At 51.7% G+C, this 27,418-nt stretch overlaps 1 protein-coding gene across 2 annotated transcripts in view; it reads left to right on the top strand.

The window, feature by feature from the left end:
* VANGL2 (VANGL planar cell polarity protein 2) overlaps nucleotides 1–19,407 on the top strand; it is a 28,708-nt gene extending 9,301 nt beyond the window's left edge. For both annotated transcript variants that reach the window (XM_005663204.3, XM_021089572.1), the window contains exons 2-8: nucleotides 8,396–8,656; nucleotides 8,755–8,875; nucleotides 10,732–11,339; nucleotides 12,097–12,233; nucleotides 12,741–12,876; nucleotides 14,825–15,056; nucleotides 15,827–19,407. In XM_005663204.3, the coding sequence (XP_005663261.2) occupies nucleotides 8,586–8,656; nucleotides 8,755–8,875; nucleotides 10,732–11,339; nucleotides 12,097–12,233; nucleotides 12,741–12,876; nucleotides 14,825–15,056; nucleotides 15,827–16,087 (1,566 nt within the window). In that variant the 5' untranslated portion in view covers nucleotides 8,396–8,585 and the 3' untranslated portion in view covers nucleotides 16,088–19,407. The remainder of the gene's footprint in view (nucleotides 1–8,395; nucleotides 8,657–8,754; nucleotides 8,876–10,731; nucleotides 11,340–12,096; nucleotides 12,234–12,740; nucleotides 12,877–14,824; nucleotides 15,057–15,826) is intronic.

Genomic DNA, 27,418 nt, shown 5'->3' with positions numbered 1-27,418 from the left:
TCTGCGAGCTGGAGTGGGGGTGAGGGTGCTAGAGAGAAAGCAGAGCAGGTCTCTACAGAACCTGCCTGGCTGGGGCGGGTGGAGCTGGGTGGGGCAGGCAGAGCCGTTCCAGGTTCCAGAGGGGGAATACGAGTGTGGGGGTACCTGTGTGCGTGTCTGTGGATTTGGAGGGTGCCCAGCCTCACCCTAGCTTTAGATAGAGGAAAATGAAGGAAGTAGGTGGAGACGGGCTTGGCTCTGGCTTCCCCGGCTCCTTTTAGGTTAGAACGCAAGCTCAGGTGTCCTGGCTGGGATCCCAGGCCGGGGCCCTCCCCTGCAGCTCCTTGCAGTGGGGTCTGGTGGTGAACAGCTGCTCTGGAAGCATAGACTGTCTGGGTGACCCCAGCACAGCCCTTCCCCTGCTGCGCAGCTCAGTGGGGAGAGGGATCTTGCCCCCTGCCCCGGGGCTTAAGGATGGTGAGCTCACGTCTGGGAGAGCACCTGGTTAGCAGCGCGGGGGTGGGGCTTGGTGCCAGCTCCTGGACTCCCGGGTCCGGCCCTTTCCTCTCCCTCAGCCTGCTGACATCCAGCTGTTCTCTGTGGCCTGGACAGCACTATCACCCAGGGATCCTGGGGCCTCCGTCAGGGTATAGGAATGAGGGTGGGGCAGAATCTCCATCCCACTTTTGGTCCAGGGTCTGGGGCTGGTCCTGGCCCACTCTGTGCCTTAGTTCTTTCTGTGCTAGGGAGAACCCAGTGTGGGATGGGAGGCTGGTCCATGGCGCAAGGCGGGATGGCAATGGTGAAGGAGCTTCGAGATCTCAGCCAGGAGTGGTGAATAGGCGGGAGCAGAGACCACCCCTTGTAGGGGAAGGGGAAGGGGCTGTTTGGTCTCAACTGTCGCAAAAGGCGTAGACCTGTCTAGTCTCTGTCCCTTTGTCACTGGTGAGAAGCCGGAGTAGGGCAGGAGCCAGTGAATTCTCTCCTGTCCTGGCCATCTCATAGTCTAGGCTACTCTAAGAACCAGCGTCTGGAAGGAGCATCATGGAAGAACCTGGTTTCACTCTGAGAGGATCACGCCTCAAAGTCACAGTGTTAGTGGAGTTCCTGTTGTGGCTCAATGGGTTAAGAACCTGACTAGGATCCATGAGGATGTGGGTTCAATCTCTGGCCTCGCTCAGTGGGTTATAGGTCCGCCGTTGCCATGAGCTGTGGTGTAGGTCGCAGATGTGGCTCGGATCCTGCGTTGCTGTGGCTGTGGTGTAGGCTGGCAGCTGTAGGTCTGATTCGATCCCTAGCCTGGAACATCCATATGCTGCAGGTGCAGCCTTAAGAAAAAAAAAACAACAAAACAAAAACCAAAGTCACAGTGTTAGTGAGGTCTTTCTAACAATGGAGGGAGAAAGGGCTGCCTTGGATGTACTACTATGAACTGGCAGCCTTCTCTCCCTGCCTTTATCTGTAAAATTTGGGGTTACAGCTCAAGGCCTTATCTAACTTAGTGCTGGAACCTGCTGAGAGTTGGGTAGGTCAGTTTACCGTCTCCTCCTTCGGAGGCGGGGGGAGTGTGGGGAATGATGTGGGTACAGTCAGAGGTTCTGGCACTGTCCTCTTCTCCGTGGGACTGTGTTAGGGGCTGCACTGTCCCCCACATCGGACACCTCCTGCCTCCACCGTGTCTGACAGTGCACCTGGATGGAGCACATCCTTGAAACTCGGAAAGTGATGTGGCAGAGAGGAAAAACCAAGCGGGACAGTCAGCTGTGACTCGGAATTGGCCCTGCCCCATGCTCACTGATGTCTCGGTGAGGCGCTCGGTCTCTGGACAGACTTCTAGCTCCTTGGATACTGGGCTGGGAGATGGGACTCCTGGGGTCACCTGGGAGGGGAGAACATTCAGGACATTGGACGGAACTCACATCAGTGTCCTTGGACATTGGGGCTGTGGTGGATGAAGCTTAGGGAGCCTTGGGCTGGGTTGTAGTGAGGAAGAGAGTGCAGGGCACCTGCAGTAAGACTCTTGTGTAGGGGAGTTCCCGTCGTGGCGCAATGGTTAATGAATCTGACTAGGAACCATGAGGTTACAGGTTCGATCTCTGGCCTCACTCAGTGGGTTAAGGATCCGGTGTTGCCTTGAGCTGTGGTGTAGGTTGCAGACGCGGCTTGGATCCCGCGTTGCTGTGGCTCTGGCGTAGGCCAGCGTCTACAGCTCCTATTAGACCCCTAGCCTGGGAACCTCCATATGCCGTGGGAGTGGCCCTAGAAAAGACAAAAAAAAAAAAAAAAAAAACTCTTGTGTAGGAAGTAGAGTTTTTTTTTTTTTTTGCTATTTCTTGGGCTGCTCCCACGGCATATAGAGGTTCCCAGGCTAGAGGTCTAATCGGAGCTGTAGCTGCCGGCCCACGCCAGAGCCACAGCAACACGGGATCCAAGCCGCGTCTGCAACCTACACCACAGCTCAAGGCAACACTGGATCCTTAACCCACTGAGCAAGGGCAGGGACCGAACCCACAACCTCATGGTTCCTAGTCGGATTCGTTAACCACTGCGCCATGACGGGAACTCCGAGTTTTTTTTTTTCAATTGAAATATGGTTGATTCACAGTATTGTCTTAGTTTCAGATGTGCAACGTAATGATTCAGTATTTTTGCAGATTATAGGAATCAGGACCTTTAATGGGCAAGGGTCTACAGACTCCTCTGCAGGAGGGATCTGAGGGGGTGACCATGCCCATTTCCTTGGGTCCAGACAGGACCACCCTTCTCTCATCCTGGCCTGAGGAGAGGAAGGCTGTTTGTTTACAAAATGGTCCTGTCAGAGCACTGTCCCTGTCGGAGGAAAACTTTGTGCTTCCTGTCCTCTTTCTCATCCTCTTCCCCCCTCAAGTTGGAAGTCCTTTTTTTTTTTTTTGCTTTTTAGGACCATACCTGTGGCATATGGAGGTTGCCAGGCTAGGAGTCGAATTGGAGCTGTAGCTGCCAGCTTAATCACAGCCACAGCAACACAGGATCTGAGCCACATCTGCTACCTACACCACAGCTCACAGCAACACTGGATCCTTAATCCACTGAGTGAGGCCAGGGGTCGAACCCACATCCTCATGTATACTAGCTTGGCTTGTTACCTCTGAGCCACAACGAGAACTCCTGGAAGTCCTTTCTGAAATCCAGTGCAGGTGCGCTCCGCTGCACTGCTGGTCTGAAACTCCCAGCCATGTTCTTGGTAGGGATGAGGAGCGACAGGTGCCCTTCCTTAGTGTGTGTTTGTGTTCTATCCCCTCTCTAGCATCCTCTCCGGCCTGGTTGCCCTGCTCCCACAGTGCTTTCCCCGAGTCCCACCTGTGCCCTTGTCTCTGCTCTGCTTTCTTTCCCACCTGAGGCCTGAAGGGGCTGGGATCGGGTGGTGGGGTGGTCTGGGCTAAAGCAGCAGGAGGAGGTGGTGCCCGCAGCTGGCTGCCCTCTGGTCATCGGTCCTTAGCCCCGCCTCACGTGGGGGTGCCTGAGTCTGTGTCCAAGACCTTGTCTACCTGAGCTGCTCCTCTGAGCAGGGCAGTGGGGTAGGTCTAGTCTTGGTCTGCCTTTTGGTTAACACTGGCCCCACCCATGGCCTTGCTCCCTCTGCCTGTTGCCAGGTTCTGAGTGTATTTTTTTCCAGGAACCTCCGATTGTTTCCTGAAGAAACCCGATCCCAGAGCTCATACAAAAGCTGGGGCCCGCCAGAGGAGAAACCCCATTCTCTCCCCCTCTGTCCCTACCCACCCCCCCACCTCCATAACCTCTCTCGCTTTGGATGCCGGGTATGGGTTCCAGGACCTGGCTGCCATCACCTAGGCAACAGGGGGCTTTGGTTGCCATGGTGATCAATGTGAGAGAAGCTGGGCAGCAGGGACAAAAGCCCCCACATTTTTCCCCCCAGCCCTCCCCCCTGTCCCCTTGGGATGATACTGAGACACATTCCATTAATTTTATTTCTGAAAGGCCTTTGGAGGGGAGAAGGTTCTCCTTTTTGTGACGAGCTCTTTCTTCCCTCCCTCTCTCCTCTCTGGCCTTTTTTTAACCCCAGATAATCCATGGTTGGTTTGAGCAGGGGATTGGGTGAGTGTGTTTGTGAGTCTGGGACGGGGTGGGGGCAAGGTGAAAAGCAGCGGCACACAGTCCCTTTTACAGCTTCCCGCTCCCCAGACCAGGGCACTCCCTGCCCTGCACCAAGTCCCGACTTCCCGCCCCGTCCCATCATGCCTCCCACATTTCCACTTGTTGATCTCATCCAGGGGTCCCCTCCCCCACTCTCTTCCCTGGGAACGCTGCCCACCCGGGAGACCCTCCAAACCCCTGATTCCTGAGACTGATTAAACAAGGGGGACTTCTGCCCTTCTCTTTGCTCACCTCCCATCCCTCCCCACAGCTTCGCCAGTGCTTGGATTAGTTCCCTGGGGTACGTGAGGGGACAGCTGGCAAGGGTTTCAGAAATCGGGTTCAGGTTTGATCCTGCTGTTTGGTACGAGAGGGAGGAGCATATCCTGGTGCTTTCTGGGCACCTTGAATTGGGTTAGGAGGGGTGGAGAGGCAGGCCAAGGGAGCCAGGTTGATGTTGGGTCTTTAATAAATAGCTAGGAGGAAGGTAGGGAGCTTTAGGCTGGCGCAGTTCAGAACAAAGGGTTGGGAGGGGACCGGCACCCTCGTCTGGTTTGAAATTTATCTGTAGGGGAAACACAATGGCATCAGCTTCCCTCCTGGGTATGTTTGAAGTGGTGGTTCTGCTTTGGGGTGTGTGTGTGTGTGTGACTTTAGTTGTACAAGCAGCAGGATTTATTTATACTACCTCCTTCCCAAGTCTCAGAGGAAGTGTCTGCAGATTTGAGTAGGAGTGATCTTGGAGTCAAGAGTGTATTAATTGCTTAACATATTACTTGCCGAGCAGTTTCTTTCTTTCTTTTTTTTTTTTTTGTCTTTTTTGCTATTTCTTTGGGCCGCTCCTGCGGCATATGGAGGTTCCCAGGCTAGGGGTCGAATCGGAGCTGCAGCCCCTGGCCTACGCCAGAGCCACAGCAACGAGGGATCTGAGCCGCGTCTGCAACCCACACCACAGCTCACGGCAACACCGGATCGTTAACCCACTGAGCAAGGGCGGGGATCGAACCCTCGACCTCATGGTTCCTAGTCGGATTCGTTAACCACTGCGCCACGACGGGAACTCTGAGCAGTTTCTTAAAGTACTTCTTTTACCCCCAGAATCCTCACAGCAACCCCATGAGGTGTGTATCATTTCCCCTATATTACCGATGAGCCTGCCAGTCTGCAAAGCACAGAGAAGTTAAGTAACTTGCACATGGCCACACAGCTCGTCAGTGGGAGAGTTAGGTTTTGAGCTCACATCTTTGGGTGCAAATCACAGGCTCTTTTTGTGCTGTGGTCCTGGCAGACAGGAGAGTTCAGGCTGGGGAGATGGAGAGTCTGGGTTCTGGTGTCTCTGGCGGCGCTTTTCCTCTTTATTTCTCTACCTCCTTCACTCTGTAACCCACTTATTCTCTTTGAACCTCCTGGTGCAATTCAGTTTGTAGGAGGCAGACTAGAAAGAATAAGCTGAACCATAGCAAGAGAGATACAGGTGACATGTCTGGAACTGCATCGGGACCAGACCACTAGAATGTTCTCAAGAGGTGGAGTAGAGGAGCCCAACCTGTAATTTTCAGACCAGGACATGAGTGGGGCCTTATTCGTGGCAAAGGGTTAGAAGGGTTTCAGGTAGGTTAAGATATCATGGCTCTGTCCCCTAAGTGTGTCTCTGTCACACATTTGCCTTGCCGTGGGGATATCAACAGACATTACTGGACCATGAAGAGCCTCCGCACCATTCTGTTAGGAGGATCCGTGAGTGGATTTAGTATGGATTTCATCTCCGCACAGTCATTGCAGTTTCCCTGAGCGTCAGAGAGGCGTCTTCATTTACTGGGTGGGTATCAGCTACTTGCTGGGTGTCCACGAGAGGGTGGTGGATACAAGTATGTATCAATCAAATCAATCATAATTCTTAGTCTCAAGTTACTGATGCGTCAGTTTAATTGGAGGAAAGTTAACAACTACACAAAGCAGATTCATTTTAGTTCTTAGCATACTTGACCACGGCAGCACTTGACTGGCTGATTTTATTTTATTTTATTATATTTATTTATTTATTTTTGTCTTTTTGCCATTTCTTGGGCCGCTCCCACGGCATACAGAGATTCCCAGGCTAGGGGTTGAATCGGAGCTGTAGCCACCGGCCTACACCAGAGCCACAGCAACACAGGATCCGAGCCGCATCTGCGACCTACACCACAGCTCACGGCAACGCCGGATCCTTAACCCACTGAGCAAGGGCAGGGATCGAACCCTCAACCTCATGGTTCCTAGTCGGATTCGTTAACCACTGGGCCACGATGGTAACTCCTTGACTGGCTGATTTTATTCCTAACTCGGAAGTGTGCTAATTCATGGCTCCTCTGCCTCCGTGCCCCTCTGGCCTCGCCTTCCCAGCGCCTTTGCCTGCTCCCTTTCCTTGGACATATTTACATATTGGGGTTCTCAGGAACCCCTTCTTTAACCCTCTGGCCAGGTGATCCCATCCATTCCCTTGGCCCTGCACACTGTCCATAGCACCAGCTCAGACTTGCCTGAAGCCAGCTCCTTTGACAACAGCTGCCTGTTCCACTGCCTGGCTCTGGACGCTGGGACCCGAACTCACTAACTTCCTCCCCAGACTTGCTTCCTCCCAGTCTTCCTGCCTGGTGATGGCCAGAGATCGTGACACTGCCCTCCCCCGCAGACAGTCGCCCTTAGGTCCTGTCGGTCCTGTCACCAACATATGTGGCAAAGATGACTGTTTCCTGCCTCCCTGCCCTGCCCCATCCAAGCCTCACGGCTGCAGTGGTCTCCCGCCAGCCCATATGGGCATAGCCAAAACCCTTTGCAGGCTTCCCACTGCTTTTAGAAGAAAACCCAAGCTCTTGGCCTGACCCTTGGGCATTTGCCAAATAACCCAGCCCCAGCCACCTCTTCAGCCTCACTTTCCGCCACCCTCTCCCTTCCTCAGCTCCGGCTCCACGGTTTCTTTAAGTCCACTGAAGTCTTTGCCGCCTTTCACGGGTGATTCTCTGCTCTGCAGGCTTTCCCTTCCGTTCTGCCTGCTTAACTCCTGTGCTCCTTCAGGCTTGGCTGTTATTTTCTCAGACTTTCCAGAACCACTCACTCTAAAGTAGTCCAGCTCCCCAGACTTGTCTGTCGCACTGTCCTCGTTCTTCTGCTTTCATCACTGATGTAGTTAAGTCGTTTGTATTCACCTGTTTACTTGTTTAGTGTGCACCTGCTCCACTGGACTGTGAACTCGGGATTTATTCACTCCTGTGTCTCCAGGGCCTAGCCGGGTACATGGTTCCTAGAAGGGGCCTAAGCAAGACGATGCCTCAGTGAATGAAGAGAGGAAATGACCGCTCAGTGCATGGGGATGATGATGGTGGGGTCGGGGTCCGAGGGGAGGTCGTGACAGTGGGTGCAGGGGTAGGTGGGGGCTTTTGTGAGGGGGTGAGGCTGGTTTCTGAAGACCGAGCAGGGTCTGGGTGAGAGGGATGAGGGGAGAAGGAGAGGTTCCTCTCTTCTGAAGAACTAGAAAGTGCAAGTATAGAAGGAAGATACTGCCCCTCGGTCCACACAGAGTCAGATACGCTCAGGCCTTTGCCTAATTCAGGATGTTTGGTTTTCGGAGAGTGGTTTCTCTACTCACCTTCTCTTCCTGCCTCCCACCACATTATCTGCAGTTTCCATCCTTCACCCCCCGCCTCACCTGCTTTCACCCAGACATGCACACAGCCTCAAGCAGAGCCGCTAGCTTGACCTGGCAGGAACCATAGGTCTGTCTGATGTAGGTGCTAGGGACGTGATGCCAAGAGAAGCAGCCATAGGCAGCCCCCTGTGGGCCCACTCAGAAGTTTTGAGTCGGGGGAAGATGAAGGGAGGGGAGGAGAGGCCTGGGGTAGCCTCTGGGCCGAAACCAGCTGCTTCCTGCTAAAATCTCCCCTGGTCCAGACTGTTGGCCTGGCCAGAACCTGCTTTCTCCAAGTCATCGTTTTCCTGGCTGAGAATAGGAAAGCATTGCCTGCTTCTCTCCTGCAGGGGGTCCAGGGTTGAGTCATTCTGGCTGGCCTTTGCAGGCCACCCCTTCTCCCTAGTCCTTGGCAAAGTCTGGAGGTGCTCTTTCTAGGGGGCAGGGCAGGAGGAACTGGGCCCACTGGACAGAATGGGAACTCGGGTGGAATCTTCTCAGTAGTGAGGCTCCCCTGAGCTTCCTGTGGCTGCCTTTTGGAATGGCCCTCCTCTCTGCCCCAACCCCCCTCCCAGGGGAGCTCCAGCCCAACTCTGACCAGCTGCTTCCTCTCCCTAGGAGTGCCGCCTGATTTTCTCTGAGATAAGCCCACCCGTCCAGCAAAATAGAGTCCCTCAGGGTGACAGTTGATTTCCTGAAGGTGCCCCTTGGCCTGAAGAAGTCGGTGCTGAAGGAGGTGGCAGTGGGGCCCCCCAAAAGGCCCCAGCCTGTGGCCCTGGAGCGCTACAAAGCTCGGCGTTCCGACGCCATGGACACCGAGTCCCAGTACTCGGGCTATTCCTATAAGTCGGGCCACTCGCGCAGCTCCCGCAAGCACAGGTGGGTGTACGCGGAAGGCCAACGCAAGTGGCTGGGAGGGGTGGGAGTGGGTCCTCCCCTTGACCTTGAGCCCCTGTTTCCCTGGCCTCCTGCTGCAGGGACCGCCGGGACCGACACCGCTCCAAGAGCCGAGATGGGAGCCGCGGGGACAAGTCAGTGACGATCCAGGCCCCAGGGGAGCCCCTGCTGGACAACGAGTCCACGCGAGGGGATGAGCGGGTGAGCATCAGGGGCATGGGGTCTGGGCCAGGTAGTTTCCAGACTGATCCTTAGAGAAGCTGGAGCTCCATCAGAAAGGGGAAGGGCGGGGAAACCTGGCCTCTTCCGACATAGGTCAGGTCAGGGAGGCGTCTTGTGTCCTACTTCTAAGCATCCCAAGGAAGGACCCCATTTCAGTAAAATTCAGGGAGTTTCAGCAGAGATTCTTTTGGAAGCAGCAGCCTCTTCCATCTTTATCTCCAGAGAGGTGGGGTGACCCGCGCTGAGCCATGGGAATTGCCTGGTTCCCCTGGGCCCCTGCGGGCCAGTTAGGGTGCTGGGAATCTGGAGTGGGAGGGCCGTGGTGGGTGGGTGGGGCCTGGGGGTGTGGCAGCCCTGAGTTTTCCCTCGGCCTGAGGGCATGGGCACTCTAGCGCTCTCTGGTGTTGGCCTGAAGAATAGCACCTCCTTGTCTTAGAGGAGGTGTGGGAGAAGGGGCAGGGAGGCGTTAGCCTGGGGAGACGCAGAGGGTCCCCAGAAGAGAGTTCTCCCGGGCAGGGGTGACCAGGTTGCTCCAACTCTAGTCTCTCTGGCCCACTGTGTACACCTGGTAGGAAGGCCAGGAGTCTGAACCTGAGTAGGAGGAGGGCAGAGGCAGGATTTGGGATGACTCTGAGGTTGCCGGAACCTCATTCCCCTCCTATTCTTTCTTCTTGGGCGCACACTAGGAGCTGGAAACTTCACACAGCATCCCTGTGACTGACACTGGGGATTTCTGGGTTTTGGGAGCAGATTGGTGCCTGAGGGAAATGTTCTTTCTCCCTCCTTCCCAATCCCGTCTTCTCTTGGAGACCTGGCCTCCTGGGTTCTTGAAGTGACCCTGAGACATGATCAGCTCATCTCTTAGTGAGGACGAGTGCCCAGGCCCCTTATGCTTGAGAGGGTAGGCAGAGTGGCTACAGGTCACATGAGGGTTCCCTGAGCTGAGAGCAGGCAGAGCCTCTACTTTGCATCTTTAGGTCAGATTCCTCTGTCCTGGGGGAAGATTCTCCACCCCCAGTTGCTGACCCTGCCAGGCAGTCTCCTACACCCCCATCCCATGTCTCAGTCCTGCAGCCGAATCCCCTGGGTGTCAGGATGTGATTCCCCATCCCCTGGGTGTGGACACTGATGGCCACTGGTGGTCTTGGCGCTCATCTGTAGGATGGCGTCCAGCCACTTCAGGGAAGCAGCTTGAGTGGATCACACTCGGAAGGGCCCCTGGGGACCTCAGCCTGTCCACACACTTGCCTCCAGGACCAGGCAGCCCCAGTGTTGTGGGCATTCAGATGGCCCAGCAAAGCCGGCCAGGCAGATGCAGACTGGAGACCCAGAGTGACCCTGAGTCTGCGTGCCCTGCACTGGTCCCTTACCTTCCCTGTCCCTTCCTCCTGGGATCCTCTCCTCACCATGCTGCCTTTGTCAGGTCACTGTCTTAACCAGAAACTTTGAGAGGCTCTCAACGTCTGGAGGATAGGTACCTACTGCTTAGTCTGGCCTTGCAGGCGGCTTGCTTGAGCCTGCTTTGGCTGAGCAGCTCCCTGGCACCTCTCTTGTACCCTCTGCTCTGAGGGCGCACGTGCAGTTTTTTCCTATCTCGTTGATGGCGAGAAGCTCCCTGAGGGCCCAGGTCTCAGATGTCCCGTCCCTCCCTGAAGAGGTCAGGTTTGGGCAGTGGTACTCAGTAAATACCTTGATGGCTGCAGGTTCACTGATTACCTTCTTTTCTCGTCTCCCTGCTGTGCTGTCTTCTCTCCCCTCACCTTTTCTCTTGTGTCTCCTCCCCCTCTGCCTCCTCTTCTCCCCCTCCCCCGTGTCTGTGGCCCTTCCTGCTGCAGGATGACAACTGGGGGGAGACGACCACGGTCGTCACGGGCACCTCGGAGCACAGCATCTCCCACGATGACCTCACACGCATCGCCAAGGACATGGAGGACAGCGTCCCGCTGGACTGCTCCCGGCACCTGGGTGTGGCAGCGGGGGCCACGCTGGCCCTGCTCTCTTTCCTCACACCGCTGGCTTTCCTGCTGCTGCCCCCGCTGCTGTGGCGGGAGGAGCTGGAGCCATGCGGGACAGCCTGTGAGGGCCTCTTCATCTCCGTGGCTTTCAAGCTGCTCATCTTGCTGCTGGGCAGCTGGGCCCTGTTCTTCCGCCGGCCCAAGGCCTCCCTGCCTCGCGTCTTTGTGCTACGTGCGCTGCTCATGGTGCTTGTCTTCCTGCTTGTCGTCTCCTACTGGCTCTTCTACGGCGTGCGCATCTTGGACGCTCGCGAGCGCAGCTACCAAGGCGTGGTGCAGTTTGCCGTGTCGCTGGTGGATGCCCTGCTTTTTGTGCACTACCTGGCCGTGGTCCTGCTGGAGCTGCGCCAGCTCCAGCCTCAGTTCACACTCAAGGTCGTGCGCTCCACCGACGGGGCCAGCCGCTTCTACAATGTGGGCCATCTCAGGTACGGACACGTGGGAGCAGGTGGTCGGGCCTGGGGCAGAGGCTGAGGGCACTGGAGGGCAGGAGCATGTGATGGTGGGGCTGGTAGGGATGGGCCAGTGTGGGAAGGAGTTGCGTGCTCTGCACAGCATTTGGTGCTTGATGGAACGGTCATGCTCAGGGTCCTGGAGCCAGATGGTGCAGGAGTAAACAGATGAACAGACAGAGATGAAGGATCTTAGAGAGGGATGGACCAAAGAGGAGAAAGGCATGGGGCATGAACAGGGGCTTTTTGGAATCATTTTCTTGGAGGCGTGGCCTCTTGAGGATACTCAGTGAGTGGTCACTGAGATGAGCTGGCCAGGGGTGGGACCCCCCCCCCAGAGGAAAAGATAATGAGGAGTGTTCTTGAGTGCCCCCTAAACCTGGGGCCAGGATGCCCCTCCCCAGGCCATCCAGAGTATCAGTAGTACCTCCTGGTCGTGTAGGATGTCGTGGGGGGAGTGCTGGAGGGGAGGAGGTGACCCTTTGCGTGGGATCCTGGCCCAATGCCCTTTCTCCCCCGGGCTTCAGCACGGCAGGCAAGGACTGGCAGGCCCAGCCCTGGGGAAGGCTTGGGAGCCTGGTAAGTAGACCTCAGGCCCTGAGCCAGGCTTCTTGGAAGCAGCTTGTCCCTGTCCCGTGTCCTTTCCTGCCCTGCCAACCTGCCCTGATGTGTCCCTCCCCCTGCGCCCCTTGTCTGTCCCTTCTCCCTCCCCCTCCTGCCGTCTCCCCCACAGCATCCAGCGCGTGGCAGTGTGGATCCTGGAGAAGTATTACCATGACTTCCCTGTCTACAACCCTGCCCTCCTCAACCTGCCCAAGTCCGTCCTGGCCAAGAAAGTGTCTGGCTTCAAGGTGTATTCCCTCGGAGAGGGTGAGCGGCCCTGCTCCTCGGCCTCCTGCTCTCTTCCCAAGCAGGACTCCCAAGCTCCTGCCTCCCGTTCCTCTTTCTCCCTTCTTCCCTCGCTTTCTCCTTTCCCAGCCCGCATCCCAGCCCCTTCTGTTCTGTCATTTCCCTTGACTCCAGGTGGCTGGTCTTAGCTGCTGATTCTGCTTACTGTCCCTTTACGCTACGGTGTGTCCCCTTAATCCGGCTTCTCTGCGTCAGCTCATCAGCTCTGGCCTAAGGCCTCGCTTGCTGAGCTCCAGAGCCTCCCGCACTGCGGAGGAGCACGTGCAGGACTCCTGCCCTCCGGCCCTTCCTGGTTGCTTTCCTCGGGCCTCTCCCAGACGCCGCCGCCAGGAGGGTTGGGAATGGGCGGTACTGCTGGGGGGTGGACCCAGCTTCCCCTGGACACATCATGCGGCTGGCTCCAGGCGTCCTGGAGTGAGAAACGAGGTCACGCTCTGAAGTGACCACCCGCTCTCTGCTCCTGTGCAGAAAACAGCACCAACAACTCCACGGGCCAGTCCCGGGCTGTGATTGCAGCTGCGGCCCGGAGAAGGGACAACAGCCACAATGAGTACTACTACGAGGAGGCCGAGCACGAGCGGAGGGTGCGCAAGCGGAGGGCCAGGTGGGTCCCTGGGGAAGGAGGGGGCGCTGGGGGGGGCTGTTGTGGGTAGGCTGGGGAGAGGAAGACCATCCGGCTTGCGTTGCTGCTGAACAACACAGCAGTGGTGACAGGGGCAGGCTGTGTGCTTTCGTTTTCTGTTGCCATCTTAATAAACCACCATGAATGCAGCGCTACAGAGCAATCCACACTTACTGACTCGTAGTCCTGTGGGTTGGGGGTGGGGAGCTGGACTCTCCACTCAGCTCTCATGGGCTGAAGTCAAGACGACTCTCACTTGAGCCTGGGTCCCCTTCCAAACTCACTGGTTGTTGGCAGAATCAGTACCTGGTCACCTGGGCCCGCAGGCAGTTTGCTTTTTCCTCGAGGCCGGAAGCAACCAATGTCTCTCTGACTTCACCTCTAGCCCGAGAAAACTCTGCTTTTAAAGGGCTCAGGGGATGAGATCAGACTTGCCAGGATAATCTCCTTATGTTAAAGTCCACTGACTTGGTACTTTGATTACATCTACAAAATGGACCCAGATGATTGAATGACCAGGGGATGGGGATCTGGTAGAGGTGGACAGGGCACGTGAATTCTGTCCACACGGTGGCACAGGGGCCATCAAAGGACTTGGCAACAGCAGAGACCGAGGCTGGACCAGCCCTCCTTTCAGTAGATCTTATAGGCTGGCTCAGCAGAGGGTACACTTTTACCTGCAAAAAAGGAGGTTCTAGTGCCCAAATCTTGGTGCATACTTCTTCTTCTTCTTTTTTTTTTTTGGCTTTTTAGAGCCACACCTGTGGCATATGGAGGTTCCCAAGCTAGGGGTTGAATCAGAGCTACAGCTGCCGGCCACAGCCACTGCAACGCCAGATCCTTAACCCACTGGACCCTTTCGTCCCCCACTGCTTTGGTTGTAACCAGGAGAAAACTTTTTCCTTTGGTTCAGATCCTTGGACAAAAGGATCTTTTCAAAAGGAACTTTACTGAGACACTGAGGGGAAGCTAGAGAGTCAACAGAGGCTCGTAGGTGTACACAGATCCGCACATTGACTTCTTAGCCCAGAATCCCATCCTAAGCCGCTTGAAGTCCCAGCTTCCTGGGTTTCCAGATACTAGCCTGTGTGTCCCTAGGCTTTGGATGTCAATTGGCTTCTTTTTCCTGCTTCCCCCTTCGTGCTCTAGTTTTGAGATTTGCTGTCGTCCATGTATCTGGCTTATTGCATCTTATTGCTGCATTCACTCAAAGAATATTCCCAACATCCTGACCAATATGTGGATGATAGTCATCTTCCTAATTTTTTCCATTTGGATACGTAAGTTGTATTTTATTAACACTTTAATTCTCTAAGTACAGTCATGACTTCATCTATTTCTCAGCCACTCAGGTCTGTCATGAATTGTTTGGTCACTTCTTTGCCCATTTTCTATGCTGTTCTTACCTTCTTCTTCTGGATTTGTAGCACTTTTTTTTTTTTTTTTTTTTTTTTTTTTGCAGTACCTCTGCCCACTGTAGGTGTTAGTTAAGGTCGCTATCCTGGTTGAATAAACATCTGTCATTTTGATGTGGTTATATGAATTTTTCATGTGCTGAAGTGCAATTTGAGGGTGTTCATTAGGAGTGTGTTCATTTTTCTGGGGTTTGATCCATAGGTGTCTCTCTGGGTTTGATACTGGATTGCCCTCTTTGGGTCTCTGGGTTGAGCCCACTGAGCTCTAAAACTATTTTCTAGCTCTAGCTGGGGGAGGAGGGAGACCCTCCCCTCCCCCAGCTGCACACACAGGTGCTCTCTCACACACACACACACACACACACACACACACGGCCCCCGAAGCCCGGTTCTTGGCTCCGGCCAGGTGTGTACTGCTTCAGCACAAAGGCCTGACCTCACCAGGCTGCTGGAAGGTGAAGCTGCAGGGGAAGGTGAGAGGTGGGCATCTGGCCCACACCCCTCGTGTCCCCCAGGCTTGTGGTGGCGGTGGAGGAGGCCTTCACTCACATTAAGCGGCTGCAGGAAGAGGAGCAGAAGAACCCCAGGGAGGTGATGGACCCCCGGGAGGCAGCCCAGGCCATCTTCGCCTCCATGGCCCGTGCCATGCAGAAGTACCTTCGCACCACCAAGCAGCAGCCGTACCACACCATGGAAAGCATCCTGCAGCACCTTGAGTTCTGCATCACGCACGACATGACGCCCAAGGTGGGCCGGCTCTGCCCCTGGCAGCCTTCGTCTGCCCCCAGTTCTGGCCCCTTCCTCTCCACATCCTTCTCCTGTCTTCTCTCCCTTCCTTCCTTCCCCTCCATCCTGCTCTCTCTCATCTCTACCTCCTTATAGTCTCTCCTTTCATCCGTATTCCATCCACCCCACCTTAGGTGTAAGGAGAGGAAGGAGTTGGGAGACCATTTTGAGAATGGCCGAGACCTCTTTCTCAACCTGTAGACGTTCTGGGATTTTCAGATCCAATGTCCCACTTTACCTCCCTCACCTCCGCAGATGCTCTCTGCTCTGTACTCTTTTTGAGCCACTCCTGCCCTTCAGCTCCACGGGCAGCTTCCTAGGATCCCAACCTCTGAGCCACCTGTAGGGAACAGGTGACGAAAGAAGTTGCAGTTCAACTGTGACAGCTTTCAGCTGGTGCAGACCTGCTGGGCACTGCCCATATGAGCAGAAGGAAGAGGGAGGGTGGATGAGGGAGGGCTTGCCCGGGCCGTGGCAGGTGCCAGGGAAGAGCAGAGGCTGAGGGGTCCGGAGAGCCAAGCCCCAGTCCTGATCTTGCTGGGGGCTCCGCTCCCGCCTTTATGAAATGGGTCTGAGGCAGGTGCTCCCTTTCCCACTCTCACCCTCTGAGACCGGATGCAGAGGGTGGGCTTGGGGACATCTTGGTGGTCTTTGGAAGCTGTACTGCCAGGGGGTAAAGGATGGTAGGTGCACGGGAGAGCTTCCTGTGACGTCCCCTCTCCCTTCCTCAGGCCTTCCTGGAGCGGTACCTGGCGGCCGGACCCACCATCCAGTACCACAAGGAACGCTGGCTGGCCAAGCAGTGGACACTGGTGAGCGAGGAGCCGGTGACCAACGGGCTCAAGGACGGCATCGTTTTCCTCTTGAAACGCCAGGACTTCAGCCTGGTGGTCAGCACCAAGAAGGTCCCGTTCTTCAAACTCTCCGAGGAATTTGTGGATCCCAAGTCGCACAAGTTTGTCATGAGGCTGCAGTCGGAGACTTCAGTGTGACTGTGCAACAGCAGGGGGAGTGGGAGACACGGAGGGGGGGCTCCTGAGGGTGGTGGTGGGGGCCCGGCTCTCAGGCGCTACCACCTTCCCGCTGCCACCCTTCTTCCTCTTGCGCTAGTGTTTTTTTTTACTTGAATGAACTGGCCCCCCCACCTGTCTGCTCCCCTCTTCCTTGTTGACCCCGTGTGAACCTGGAGAGACCATTCTGCTGTCAGCCGTCCCCGGGAAGTCCCTCTCTTTGCTCCCATCCTCCTCACTTTTGTATCTCGCCAGGCCCTGCAGAAATCAGTGCCTCTCTCTCTCTCCTTTCTCTGGGCGACCGTCTCTTCTGAAAGGGCACAGGGCCCACTCGAGCCCGACTCTCTTGAACCCAGGTTCTCCTAGCAGTTCTCTCCAGTGGCCCCTAAAAGGGTTCCTCGGGGTGGTGGGGGTGCTGACCTGACTCGAGAGGGCCGAGATGCCAAACTCCCCCCGGGCAGCGCTGCCCGCACCCTCCAGGTGACAGGTGGATCTTCTGCCCACTCACCCACCTGCAGCCGACCGGGCGTCCTCGGGCCAGGATGCTCCCACACGGCCCCAGAGTCAGGGGTCTCCCTCCAGGAATATTTGCTTCTAGCTGCTGGAGCCTCTCCCCCCATCCACACACTCAGAGCAAAGGGAAGATCCCATCCTTTACCCTGAAGTCTCCGCCTTCCACTTCGACTTTGTGTGGTCACGTGTGACCACGGGCAAACTGAGACGGAAACCCTCTGTGACCCCTTTTCCTAGGCCCTGGGGCGCAGTACCTTTCTTCTCATTGGTCTTTCCTAGGCGGTCCCTGGCGGACGGGCACGAGAGAGCCCCACGGACGTCCCTGACCCCTACCCTCTGCGCCTGCGTGGTGGGATGAGTCTCCTCCCCCTTCCCTGTGAAGGATGCCACGGAGACTCCTGGACAGAATTAGTGGCTTGCAGACCGCAGCCCACGCTGGCGGCCTCAGACAAACGTTCTTCTTTCTCTCACCAACCACCCGATGTCCTGCTGTCTCCTCTCTCAGCTCCGGAGACCTGTAGCCTCATCTCTTGTTTGGGGGGAAGCCAGCAGCTTCTCCTCATCCCCTGCCTTAAGTCCACTTCTTTGCCTCAGGGGTCTCTTTTCCTTGGCCGGCCAGGGTCCTCCCCCACCCCACCCCCAATTCCCATTCCCTCCCTGCCTGGTTTTCTGGGCTCTGGTCTCCCTCGGTATTGGGGTGAGGGCCGAGATTGCTGCCTTTGATGGGTACTTAGCCTCTCACCCCATTTAGCCTCCACAGTCTTTGCACCCAGTCTAAATTCTTGAGTGTTTTGGTTTCATTCTGAGCAAAATTTGCTGGCCTTCTAATACTTAATTTCATTGTCAATCTGAGCCTTTAAATCAGACCCCCTTAAATTATGGAGTTTTAGCCGAGGGGAATAGAACTAAGCAGTACTCATATACCTCTAGCCAGCACCCATGTCGGGGGCATTCTGATGGCTGGGCTGGAGCCGTCCCTGGGCCAGCCCTCAAAACAGCTCCCAGTGCCCCCGTCTTTCCCCTGGAAAACTCACTGGTTCTTGCCTTGCTGCCAGGGAGGCGTGCCCTGTGGGGCAGTGGCCCTGGACATGCTGAAGCCTGGGGGTGGTTTCCCCTGCCGTCCTTTCGGAAAAAGCACATCTGTCCACATATTACTTACCAGAGAAGGGCTGGTCGGCCGCTGCCAACCTTGTTTGCACATAGGCGGTCATGGGGCTAACCTAGGCAGGGCCTGGGGGTCCGCCTTGGGCTGGGGCTGTGGGTTTTGGAACAAGCCTGAGTGAAATACATCCTGTCCTGAGGGTCCTGGGAAGGTATTTTTTTTTCCCCACATTTCTTCAAAGACCTGGTTTCAGAGGAATCCCTACTGGGTCACATTTCTAAATACCTCACTATCCTGGAAAACGGGGCCTGGATGGTGATGGGGGTCCCTGCCTTTGTGGGCAGGAGGGGGGTGCGGTGTGGTTGAGGAAGAGTTGGGGTGGGGAGAGGGACAGTATTTGAGATCTTAATTGCTGCCCTAGGTTAGGGGCAAGGGAGTGTTTATTTTAAGAACCTGCCATGTTTTTAATCACTGTGATTTTTTCATTCCTTTTTCCTACAACAATTTTTTTTTTTTTTAAAACCCCAACTCTCTCTCTAAGCACTAAGGGCTGTGACTGAGAATGGTAGTGTTTTGGTCCTTTGCGTCAGAACTGTGGTATCTTTGTCTCCTTTGATTATTGTTGTTATTATTTTTTAAACTGTCAGGATGAATTGTCAAGTGTATGGCTGTGTTTGTCTTTGCTTCTCTTGTTCGGGAAGTTGTCTTCATGCTGTGAACTGCTGACTCAGTCCCTCTGAGCAGCGTCCCCCCCTTTGCCTGTCCCATCCCACGCTGGATGTTCTCATTTTCCCTCGTGGGGCTGTGCCCACCTATCGCCACCTCGACCCACCCATCACCATCAGGGATACCATGGCCGGGTCTCTCCAGGGCTCTTGTTTTTGCCTCCCCAGCATCCTGGCTCACCCCTACCATACCTCCCAGGCCTTCCTTTTCACCACCTCGGAAGGCTGGTCCTCCTGCCCTCCACACCAGAATGCTGTGCCTCAGTCCTTCGCCTACCTCGCCGCTCTGCCGCTGTCCCTGTTGGTCCCTTTCTCTTCAGCTACTCTTCGTGCTCTCCTTTTTTATCCTTGTTTATTTTCCATCAGCCCTGCCTCTTTTCTTCCAGTCCCCCTCATTCCAGCCCTTGCCTTTTCCCTTCTCCAGCCCCACCTCAGTCCCGTTGCAAACCCTGACACATACCTGCGATGAGACATTGGGATCCCTTCTCCAACATCCGTCTCCCAGAGTTTGTGCTTGTCTCCTTCGATTGAGCCCGGATGCACTCCCTTGCCCCTCCATGGTGTCCGTCAGTCTGTCTGTCTTCTCTTTCCTCTGCCCTCTCCACAGGGCAGTATCTGCTGATGGATTCGGTCCTGGTGTGTGATTGTTGTGATCTCTTCTTCTGTGCGTGAAAGGAAGGGGCCTGAGTTCCTTCCAAGTGAGATTGTAAATGTAGAATTTTCCACTGTTGGATCTAGATTTTTTTTTTTCTTTTTTTGGGTTACAGAGCTGAGACCTTGTGCATGCATGTAGAAAATTGTAAAATGTAAATTCTTTTTTTAATATATAAAAAGCTTGTTTTTACAGTTTGCAGTGGATCTAAACATTATGGCAATTTTAGGGATTTTTTTTTTTCTTAAACATAGGAACTAAAACTGTACAAATTTTTTTTATATATAAAATAAAGACATTTGACTTTTGTGGGGGTATCCTGTTGTTTTTTCCTTTCCTTTCCTTTCCTTTCCTCTTTCCTTTCCTCTTTCCTTTCCTTTCCTCTTTCCTTTCCTCTTTCCTTTCCTTTTTCCTCTCCTCTCCTCTCCTCCCCTCCCCTCCCCTCCCCTCTCCTCTCTCCTCTTCTCTCCTCTCCTTTTTCAGGAGTAATAGGGCCAAAGGCCAAAGGAGGGAAGAATGAATGCGTGCTCCTTGTTAGGCAGTGGGTGGACCAGGAGGGGGCAGTGAGTGCTCATCACAGCTCCACTCCTTGGCATTTGTGAAAAAGGACATTGTGTGTTCTCAACCCTGATTCTAAGAAGAGAGACACTGGGGAATGTGGGGACTCAGCCATTCTCTAGGGGTGGCTGTCAGCTCAAGGAAGAAGAAAAGATTCCTTTCTAGGTAGATTCATAGGAATTTCAGAGAATGGTCAATGATTTCACTCGATAGTGACAGCTCATCACATTTTATTAGGAAAAAATTCCTGAAAGATATGGTGTTTCTAAGTATCTTCTTATTTCTGTCATTATCTCCCTAATCTTTCAGACATTGCACAAAAGAATATTCTAGCAGTAGTCTACTAAAAATGGAAATGTTCGGTTGGCACTGAGTTTGTAATCAAGCCCTGGAATCAGGTCTAGGCTCTACCCAGACCCAAGCTTCTCTGTGATTTCGGGAAAAATGCTTAGCATGCAAACCACTTTCTAAGGTTAAAAAAAAAAAACTTTCTTGTGTGAATTCAACCCATTTACTGAATTTGGTCCTCCTCTCCCCTACCCCACACTTCGTCTGGCTCTGAGGATGCAAAGACCAGAGTCTTGCCCTTGTCCTGGAGGAAGATCCAGTCCACAAGGAGGTGACAGGTCAGATAACCCAATGCCAGGCTGTGTGGCTAGTTCACAGGCAGAGCACAGGTCAGCCCGGGGAGGATCCCAAGGAGCTCAGAGACCCTTCCTTCAAGAAATTTAAGCAGTTTAAGAATCAGGAGGTAACAGTGTCTCCTTGAGACAGGCTGTATTCTGCTCGCCTAAGTATTCCTAACATCTGTACCAGTTCCTCACATATAGTCGGTGCTCAGTTAAGAACTAGATTGAAAGGCAGTGGTGCAGCAGAAGTGAATCTGATTAGTATCCATGAGGACATAGGTTTGATCCTTCGCATCACTCAGTGGGTTAAAGATCTGGCCTTGCCATGAGCTGTGGTGGAGGCTGCAGGTGAGGCTCGGATCCCGAGTTGGTTTGGCTGTGGTGTAGGCCAGCAGCAGGAGCTCTGATTGGACCCCTAGCCTGGGAGCCTCCATATGCCATGGGTGCAGCCCAAAAAAGACAAAATACATACATACATACCATGGGTGCGGCCCTAAAAAGACAAAAACGAACAAATGATTCAATAGGGGCATATGTAAGGGATCATATACTTCTCCCTGTATTTTTATTTATTTTCTTTTTGCGGTCACATTGCAGCATGTGGAAGTTCCCTGGCTGAGGGTTGATTATCCACCATGTGGGGCTGGGGATTGAATTGAGAAGGCCAAGCTGGATCATGAATACACTGTGCCACAGCGGGAACTCCCACTTCTTCTCCCTTTAAAATTGCACTCAGGTCTTTCTCATGTGAAAATGAGTTAAAAGGATTTCCCTTGGAACTACATCCCACATGGTCATAGCGTTGTCCTTTCTGTGACTAGGCCTTTAATTCCACTTGCTGTTTTCATTTCACCCAAAGCCAGCTTTTGAATACTGAGGCCAAAGTTCTTTGCTACCATGCCTATGAAATTATTCTTGTTCTTAAGTACATTTGAGCAAGTCTGTTCAGTGCCTATGACATTCCAGCCTGGGACTAGAGTGCTTTGGTTGGTAAAGGTAGTGGATGTAGGAGGTCCCCCAGAAGCAGGTTAAGAACCCAACATGGTGTCCATGAGGATGTGGGTTCCATCCCTGGCCTTGCTCAGTAGGTTAAGTATCTGGTGTTGCCACAAGCTGCGGTGTAGGTCGCAGATGTGGCTCAGATGTGTTGCTGTGGCTGTGGTGTAAGCCAGCAGCTGTTTGAAACCCTAACCTGGGAACTTCCATATGCTGCAGGTGCGGCCCTTAAAAAAAAGACAGTGGATATATTTCTGGCCTAACCGAGCCCACTTTTGTGGACCCTGGAGGAGTATTTAACCTCATGGACTTGCTCCTCTTCTCCTGGAGTTTGCTTAAAGCAAAGGTGATAATCCCACCCATTTGTCATGTAACAGAGGGTATTTGTGACCTAGGTGAAATGTCACATTTTTCCTGGAATTAGCGCACCTATCACTGAAGATAGGGACTTGGCTTGGCTGACAGTCAGGATCTGGACTGGGACATAGCGTAGCTGCTCAGAGGTGATTTTCAAGCCTTTGCCTTTGAAATGAAAATGAAGCCAGGGTGGGAGTGGAGGGGAACCAAGGGTTAGGGCTCTGGGGTGAGGAGCCAGAAGAACTTTTAGACCCAGGTCTTAGTGAGTCCGTATGAATTTTTCTTGTTTGATCCATTTAAACGCTGCTGCAGAACTGAAAATCAGCTGCTTAAAATTGCCCCTGGCTTTTCATTTGTTAGTTTAAGCTGGTGATAGAAATACTCTTCCAACGGGAAGGCTGAGATGGGAGGAAGTTAGCCTTTGGAAAACCATTACAGCATCAGTGGACAAGCGGTCATGGAAGATGCTAAAGAGATAGTACAGGACCATCCACGGTGAGGAAAGATCTTGGGAAACTGTCATCCCTGCGCAGCACGCCAGTTTCTCTGTAGGCTCAGAAGTGGGTCCATTTCTTGACACGTCATCCTAGAAGCTCATCACAAATACCAAACTCAATATGGATGGGGAAAAAAAGTGGGAGAAGGTGCTGATTTAGATTTGGGAAAGATGGGCAAGGCATTGACCTTTCATTTCATCCCAGCAAATTTCAGGGGGACACTTAACTGTATTATGCAGGCAGACACCAAAAATAGAGAAAACATTACCCCTGTTTTCTAGGAATTCAAGGCACTTGGGCTAGTAAAATTGGGAAATATTATTTTGTCACCTGTGGTAGGCAACCAAGAAAGTAGACTACTTCCTAGGTCATTGGCAAGAGAAAGACTGAAGGCAACATTTGGTGAGTGTGCTGAGCATGTTGGGCGAACGGTTTGAGGTTACTCCTCAAAAAGAGACAACGTTACTCTCTGATATCCTGTTAGGGCAGGAACATGTTGGTGGAGTTAGGAGTATGAGATCTTCAGTTGTGTCCTGTCCCTTCTCCTTTTCTTGGGCACACTTAACCCATGCGGCTGCTCCACCTAGGGCAAATATGTGGTTAAAAGTGAAAGCGGATTTTTTTTTTTTGGTGTGACTTTTTTAGGGCTGTACCCACAGTACATGAACGTTCCCAAGCTAGGGGTTAAATCAGAGCTACAGCTGCTGGCCTACACCACAGCCATAGCCATGCAGGATCCCCAGCCACTGAGCAAGGCCAGAGATCCAACCTGCATCCTAGTGGGATTTGCTTCTGCTGCACCTCAATGGGAACTTCCGAAAGTGGATTTTTGAGGGCACGAGAATACTCTGTAGGAGACTGTTATGGTGGATACATGTCTTTATAAATTTGTATGAACCTATTGAATATACAACACTGAGAATAAAACCTAATGTAAACTATGGGCTTTGGGCGGTCGATGCAGTTTCTTTGATTGTAGCAGATGAAACACTTCGCTGGGCGGGTGTGTGTGTGTGTGTGTGTGTGTGTGTTGGTAGTGGGGGAGGCTATACATGAGTGGGGGTTGGGAGGATACATATGGGAACTTTCTGTGCCTTCCGCTCAATTTTGCTGTGAACCTAAAAGTGCACCAAAGGTATGAACTTCCAGCTAAAAGATAAGTAAGTACCAGGGGTGGCTTAAAAAAAGGCACACCAAAAAAAAAAAAAAAAAAAAAAATCCGCTTTCACTTTTAACCACATATTTGCCCTAGGTGGAGCAGCTGCATGGGTTAAGTGTGCCCAAGAGAAGGAGAAGGGACTACCTTCTGTGCCTTCCGCTCAATCTTGTAATTGAGTAATAATTTATTACTTCCCTCTTATAATAAAAGTGGTAATATAGGTGGTTCTGGGGAAAAAAGTGAAATTGGATGTTATTTTCTCTGGATTCCTTAAAGTGTGTCACCTTGAATTTAGAAATCTGATAAAGCCAATGGAAGAGGAAGGTCTGGTGATCCATCAACAGAGGGACAGCTGAAAATGGGCATGGGTCCATAGCGCTTTAACTTAGTTGTGGTTTTTGCTCCTTTTAAGTTCCTATTAATATTTGTTCTTTTTCGTGTATGAATGTCTCACTTTAGGGTAAGTTGACTGGGATCGTTTTTACCGCAGTAAAGGACTGTTGTGGAAGGGTATGAACCTTCCCTTAGGAGATCAGTAAGCTCTGGGGGTCTAAGGTCCATCGTGGTGACTATAGTTAATAATACTGTGTTGGGTACTTGAAACTCATGAAGAGAGTAGACCTTACGTATTATCATCACACACGTAGAAAAAATGGTACCCATGTGAGGTGATGGGTGTGCTAACCTGACTGTGGTAATCACTTCACAAAGTAGACATATATCAAATCACGTTGTCCACTTTAACGCTATCACATTTTATTGGTCAGTTTTGCCTTAATAAAGCTGAAAAAGCCGTTGTTGAGAATCTGCTTGTTTGCTGCCTATTGACCTACATCCTAACATGGTACCTCTGGCCTCAGAGATAAAATCCAGTTAGAAAGGAAGCAGGGAGGAATTTCCATCGTGGCTCAGCAGAAACGAATCTGACTAGTATCCATGAGGATGCAGGTTCAGTCCCTGGCTCTGGTCAGTGGGTTAAGGATCTGGTGTTGCTATGAGCTCTGGTGTAGGCCAGTGGGTACAGCTCCTATTTGACCCCTAGTCTGGGAACCTCCATGTGCCATGGGTGTGGCCCTAAAAGAAGAAGAAGAGGAAGCAGGGAAAGCTGACACTTTTCAAGGACTTGTCAGCCGTTGGGTACTTCTGATTGGGAGCCTATTGAAGAATTTCACATCAGGGAACCTGCTTCCAGAGATTGATGTATTCAGGTGGTTTTTATTCTATCTTGAAGGAGGTCCCTAAAATAGAGCTTCTCAAACTTTAATTGTGCTGTGTAGCGAGCATGAAAATCACCTGAAGATTTTATAAAAGTGCAGTTTTTTTTGTTTTTTTTTTTGCCTTTTTGCCTTTTCTAGGGCTGCTCCCACGGCATATGGAGATTCCCAGGCTAGGGGTCTAATCAGAGCTGCTGCTGCTGGCCTACGCCAGAGCCACATCTGTGACCTACACCACAGCTCACGGCAACGCCAGATCCTTAACCCACTGAGCAAGGCCAGGGACCGAACCCAGAGCCTCATGGTTCCTAGTCGGATTCGTTCACCACTGCACCATGACAAGAACTCCAAAAGTGCAGGTTTTGTTTCAACAGGTCTGAGACAGGTTCTGAAATTCAGCAGTTCTATCAAGCTCCTGGGTATTTTAGCTCAGGTTGCCATAAAAATTTCTATAGACCAGGTGGCTTAAGCAAAAGAAATTTATTTTCTCAAAGTTCGGAAGGCTGAAAGTCTGACGGCAGGGTGCTCGTGTAGTCGGATTCTGGTGAGAGCTGGCTTCCTGGCTTGGTGGAAAGAATGCAAGCGACCTCTGGCCTCTTTCTTCTCCTAGACGGGCAGTAGTCTCATCATGGAGGCTTTACGCTCAAGACCTCATCTGAACCTAACTACCTCCCAAAGTCCCCAGCTCCAAAACCATCACACTGGGAGTCAGGGCTTCAACATATCAGTTTTGGGGAGAACACAATTCAGTCCACAGTGCCAGGTAATACTGATGTAAGTCCTGCAGATTTATTTTCAGTAGCAAGATCCTAAAAGAAGCTTTGTAGTCCTATGACAGCTTGAGGGGCCTAAACGTGTCTTACTTAGCATTAAGATACTTGATCCAGGAGATTCGTCAAAATCTAAATTTCATGAGTATAATAAATAGTTTGGTAAAGTCATCCTTGCTTGTGTTATAGAATTGCAGCATCTCTATCAAATTATCGTTTATCACCTTACAACAGTCAGAACGGCCATCATTAGTAAGTCTACAAATAATAAATGCTGGAGAGAGTGTGGAGGAAAGGGAACCCTCCTACACTGTTGGTGGGGATGTAAATTGGTACAACCACCTTGGAAAAAAGTATGGAGGTACCTCAGAAAACTAAATACAGAATTACCATAAGATCCAGCAATCCCACTCCTGGGCATACATCCAGAGAAAACTCTAATTCAGAAAGATACATGCACCCCTATGTTCACTGCAGCGCTATTCACTATAGCCCAGACATGGAAACAACCTAAATGTCCAATGAAAGATGAATGGGTTAAGAAGATGTGGTACATACACACAATGGAATACTACTCAGCCATAAAAAAGAACAAAAAGTCCAGCAACATGGATTTTTTTCATACTAAGTGAAGTAAGTCAGAAGGAGAAAGACGAATGCCATTTGATATCACTTATATCTGGAATCTAATATATGGCACAAATGAACCTATCTACAAAACAGAACACTGATTCACAGACATAGAGAACAAACTTGTGGTTGCCTAGGGAGAGGGGGGAGGGAGTGGGAGGGACAGGGAATTTGGGCTTAGTAGATGCAAACTATTGTATTTGGAGTGGATAAGTGATGAGCTCCTGCTCTATGGCACAGGGAACCATATCTAATCACTTGTGACAGAACATGATGGAGGATAATGTGAAAAAAAGAACAAATATAAATATATAACTGGGTCATTTTGCTGTACAGCAGAAATTGAAAGAACACTGTAAATCAACTATAACAAAAATTAAAAAAATTATCATTTATGAGACTCTTAAATGATATGTAGTGAGATGGCTTTTTGTATAGATTTTATGCAAAACAACTCATTGGATCTCTTAACGGGCTCAGAGAGACATTTATCATGACATAAAAAAGAGCCAAGCTCATGAGACTTAATCACTAGAGGCCACAGAAATTAAAGGAGCAGATAACATTATAAATTATATTTTGATCAAATTTCTTGCTGACACGATTGACAGAATGGAGGAAATTCAAGAGTTTTAGCAAGTTTGGAGAGTTACATAAGTTTTCTTAATACATTTCAATGCTTATATTAATTGCTATGGGCATAGAATGAACGTAAACTATTACCATATACTAATGATTTAGAAACGCCTTCTCAAGTTTCTTTGTGAAAGCCTTTGTGATGAGTTTGCAAACTTTAAGAGCATGAGGATCATGCAGTTGATGTTGCTGGAAGCTGCCTTATCTGTGTCCAGGCTTTTCCACTCAGTCAGTCATTCAACAAATTTTTTTTTTTTTTTTTTTTTTTTTTTTTTTTTTTTTTTAGCTCCTCACCTGCCACATATGGAAGTTCCCAGGGAACGGGTTGAATCAGAGCTACAGTTGCTGGCCTATGCCACAGCCATGGCAACACCAGATCTGAGCTATATATGCGACCAATGCTGGATCCTTAACCCGCTGAGGGAGGCCAGGGATCAAACTTGCATCCTTGCAGACACTGTGTTGGGTTCTTACCCTCTGAGCCACAATGGGAACTCCTGAACAGATATTCGTTGAGCATCTTCTATATGCTAAGAACTATGGTAGGTATTGATGCTGTGGCAATGAATCATACAGATACAGTCTTTATTCTCATATATTGGTCACATAATTTCAAATGTGATGGATGTAATAAAAGAATAATGGACTTTCCAATAGCAACCTAACCAAGAGAAAAAATCAGGGAAATTTCCCTTGAAAAAAAAAAAAAAAAAAAAAGCCATTACAGGTCAGTGGAAGAACTTCTGCTTCAAAACGTGAGGCACAAACTTTTCTTTCTTTCTTTTTTCTTTTTAGGGCCACACCTGTGATATATGAAAGTTTCCAGGCTAGGGGTTGAATTGGAGCTGCAGCTGCTGGTCTACGCCACAGCCACA

Source organism: Sus scrofa, chromosome 4 (assembly GCF_000003025.6).
Source record: "Sus scrofa isolate TJ Tabasco breed Duroc chromosome 4, Sscrofa11.1, whole genome shotgun sequence".
Classification (NCBI taxonomy): Eukaryota; Metazoa; Chordata; class Mammalia; order Artiodactyla; family Suidae; genus Sus; species Sus scrofa.
The sequence above is the reverse complement of the archived record's forward strand: the minus strand, read 5'-3'. Positions and strand labels throughout refer to the sequence as shown.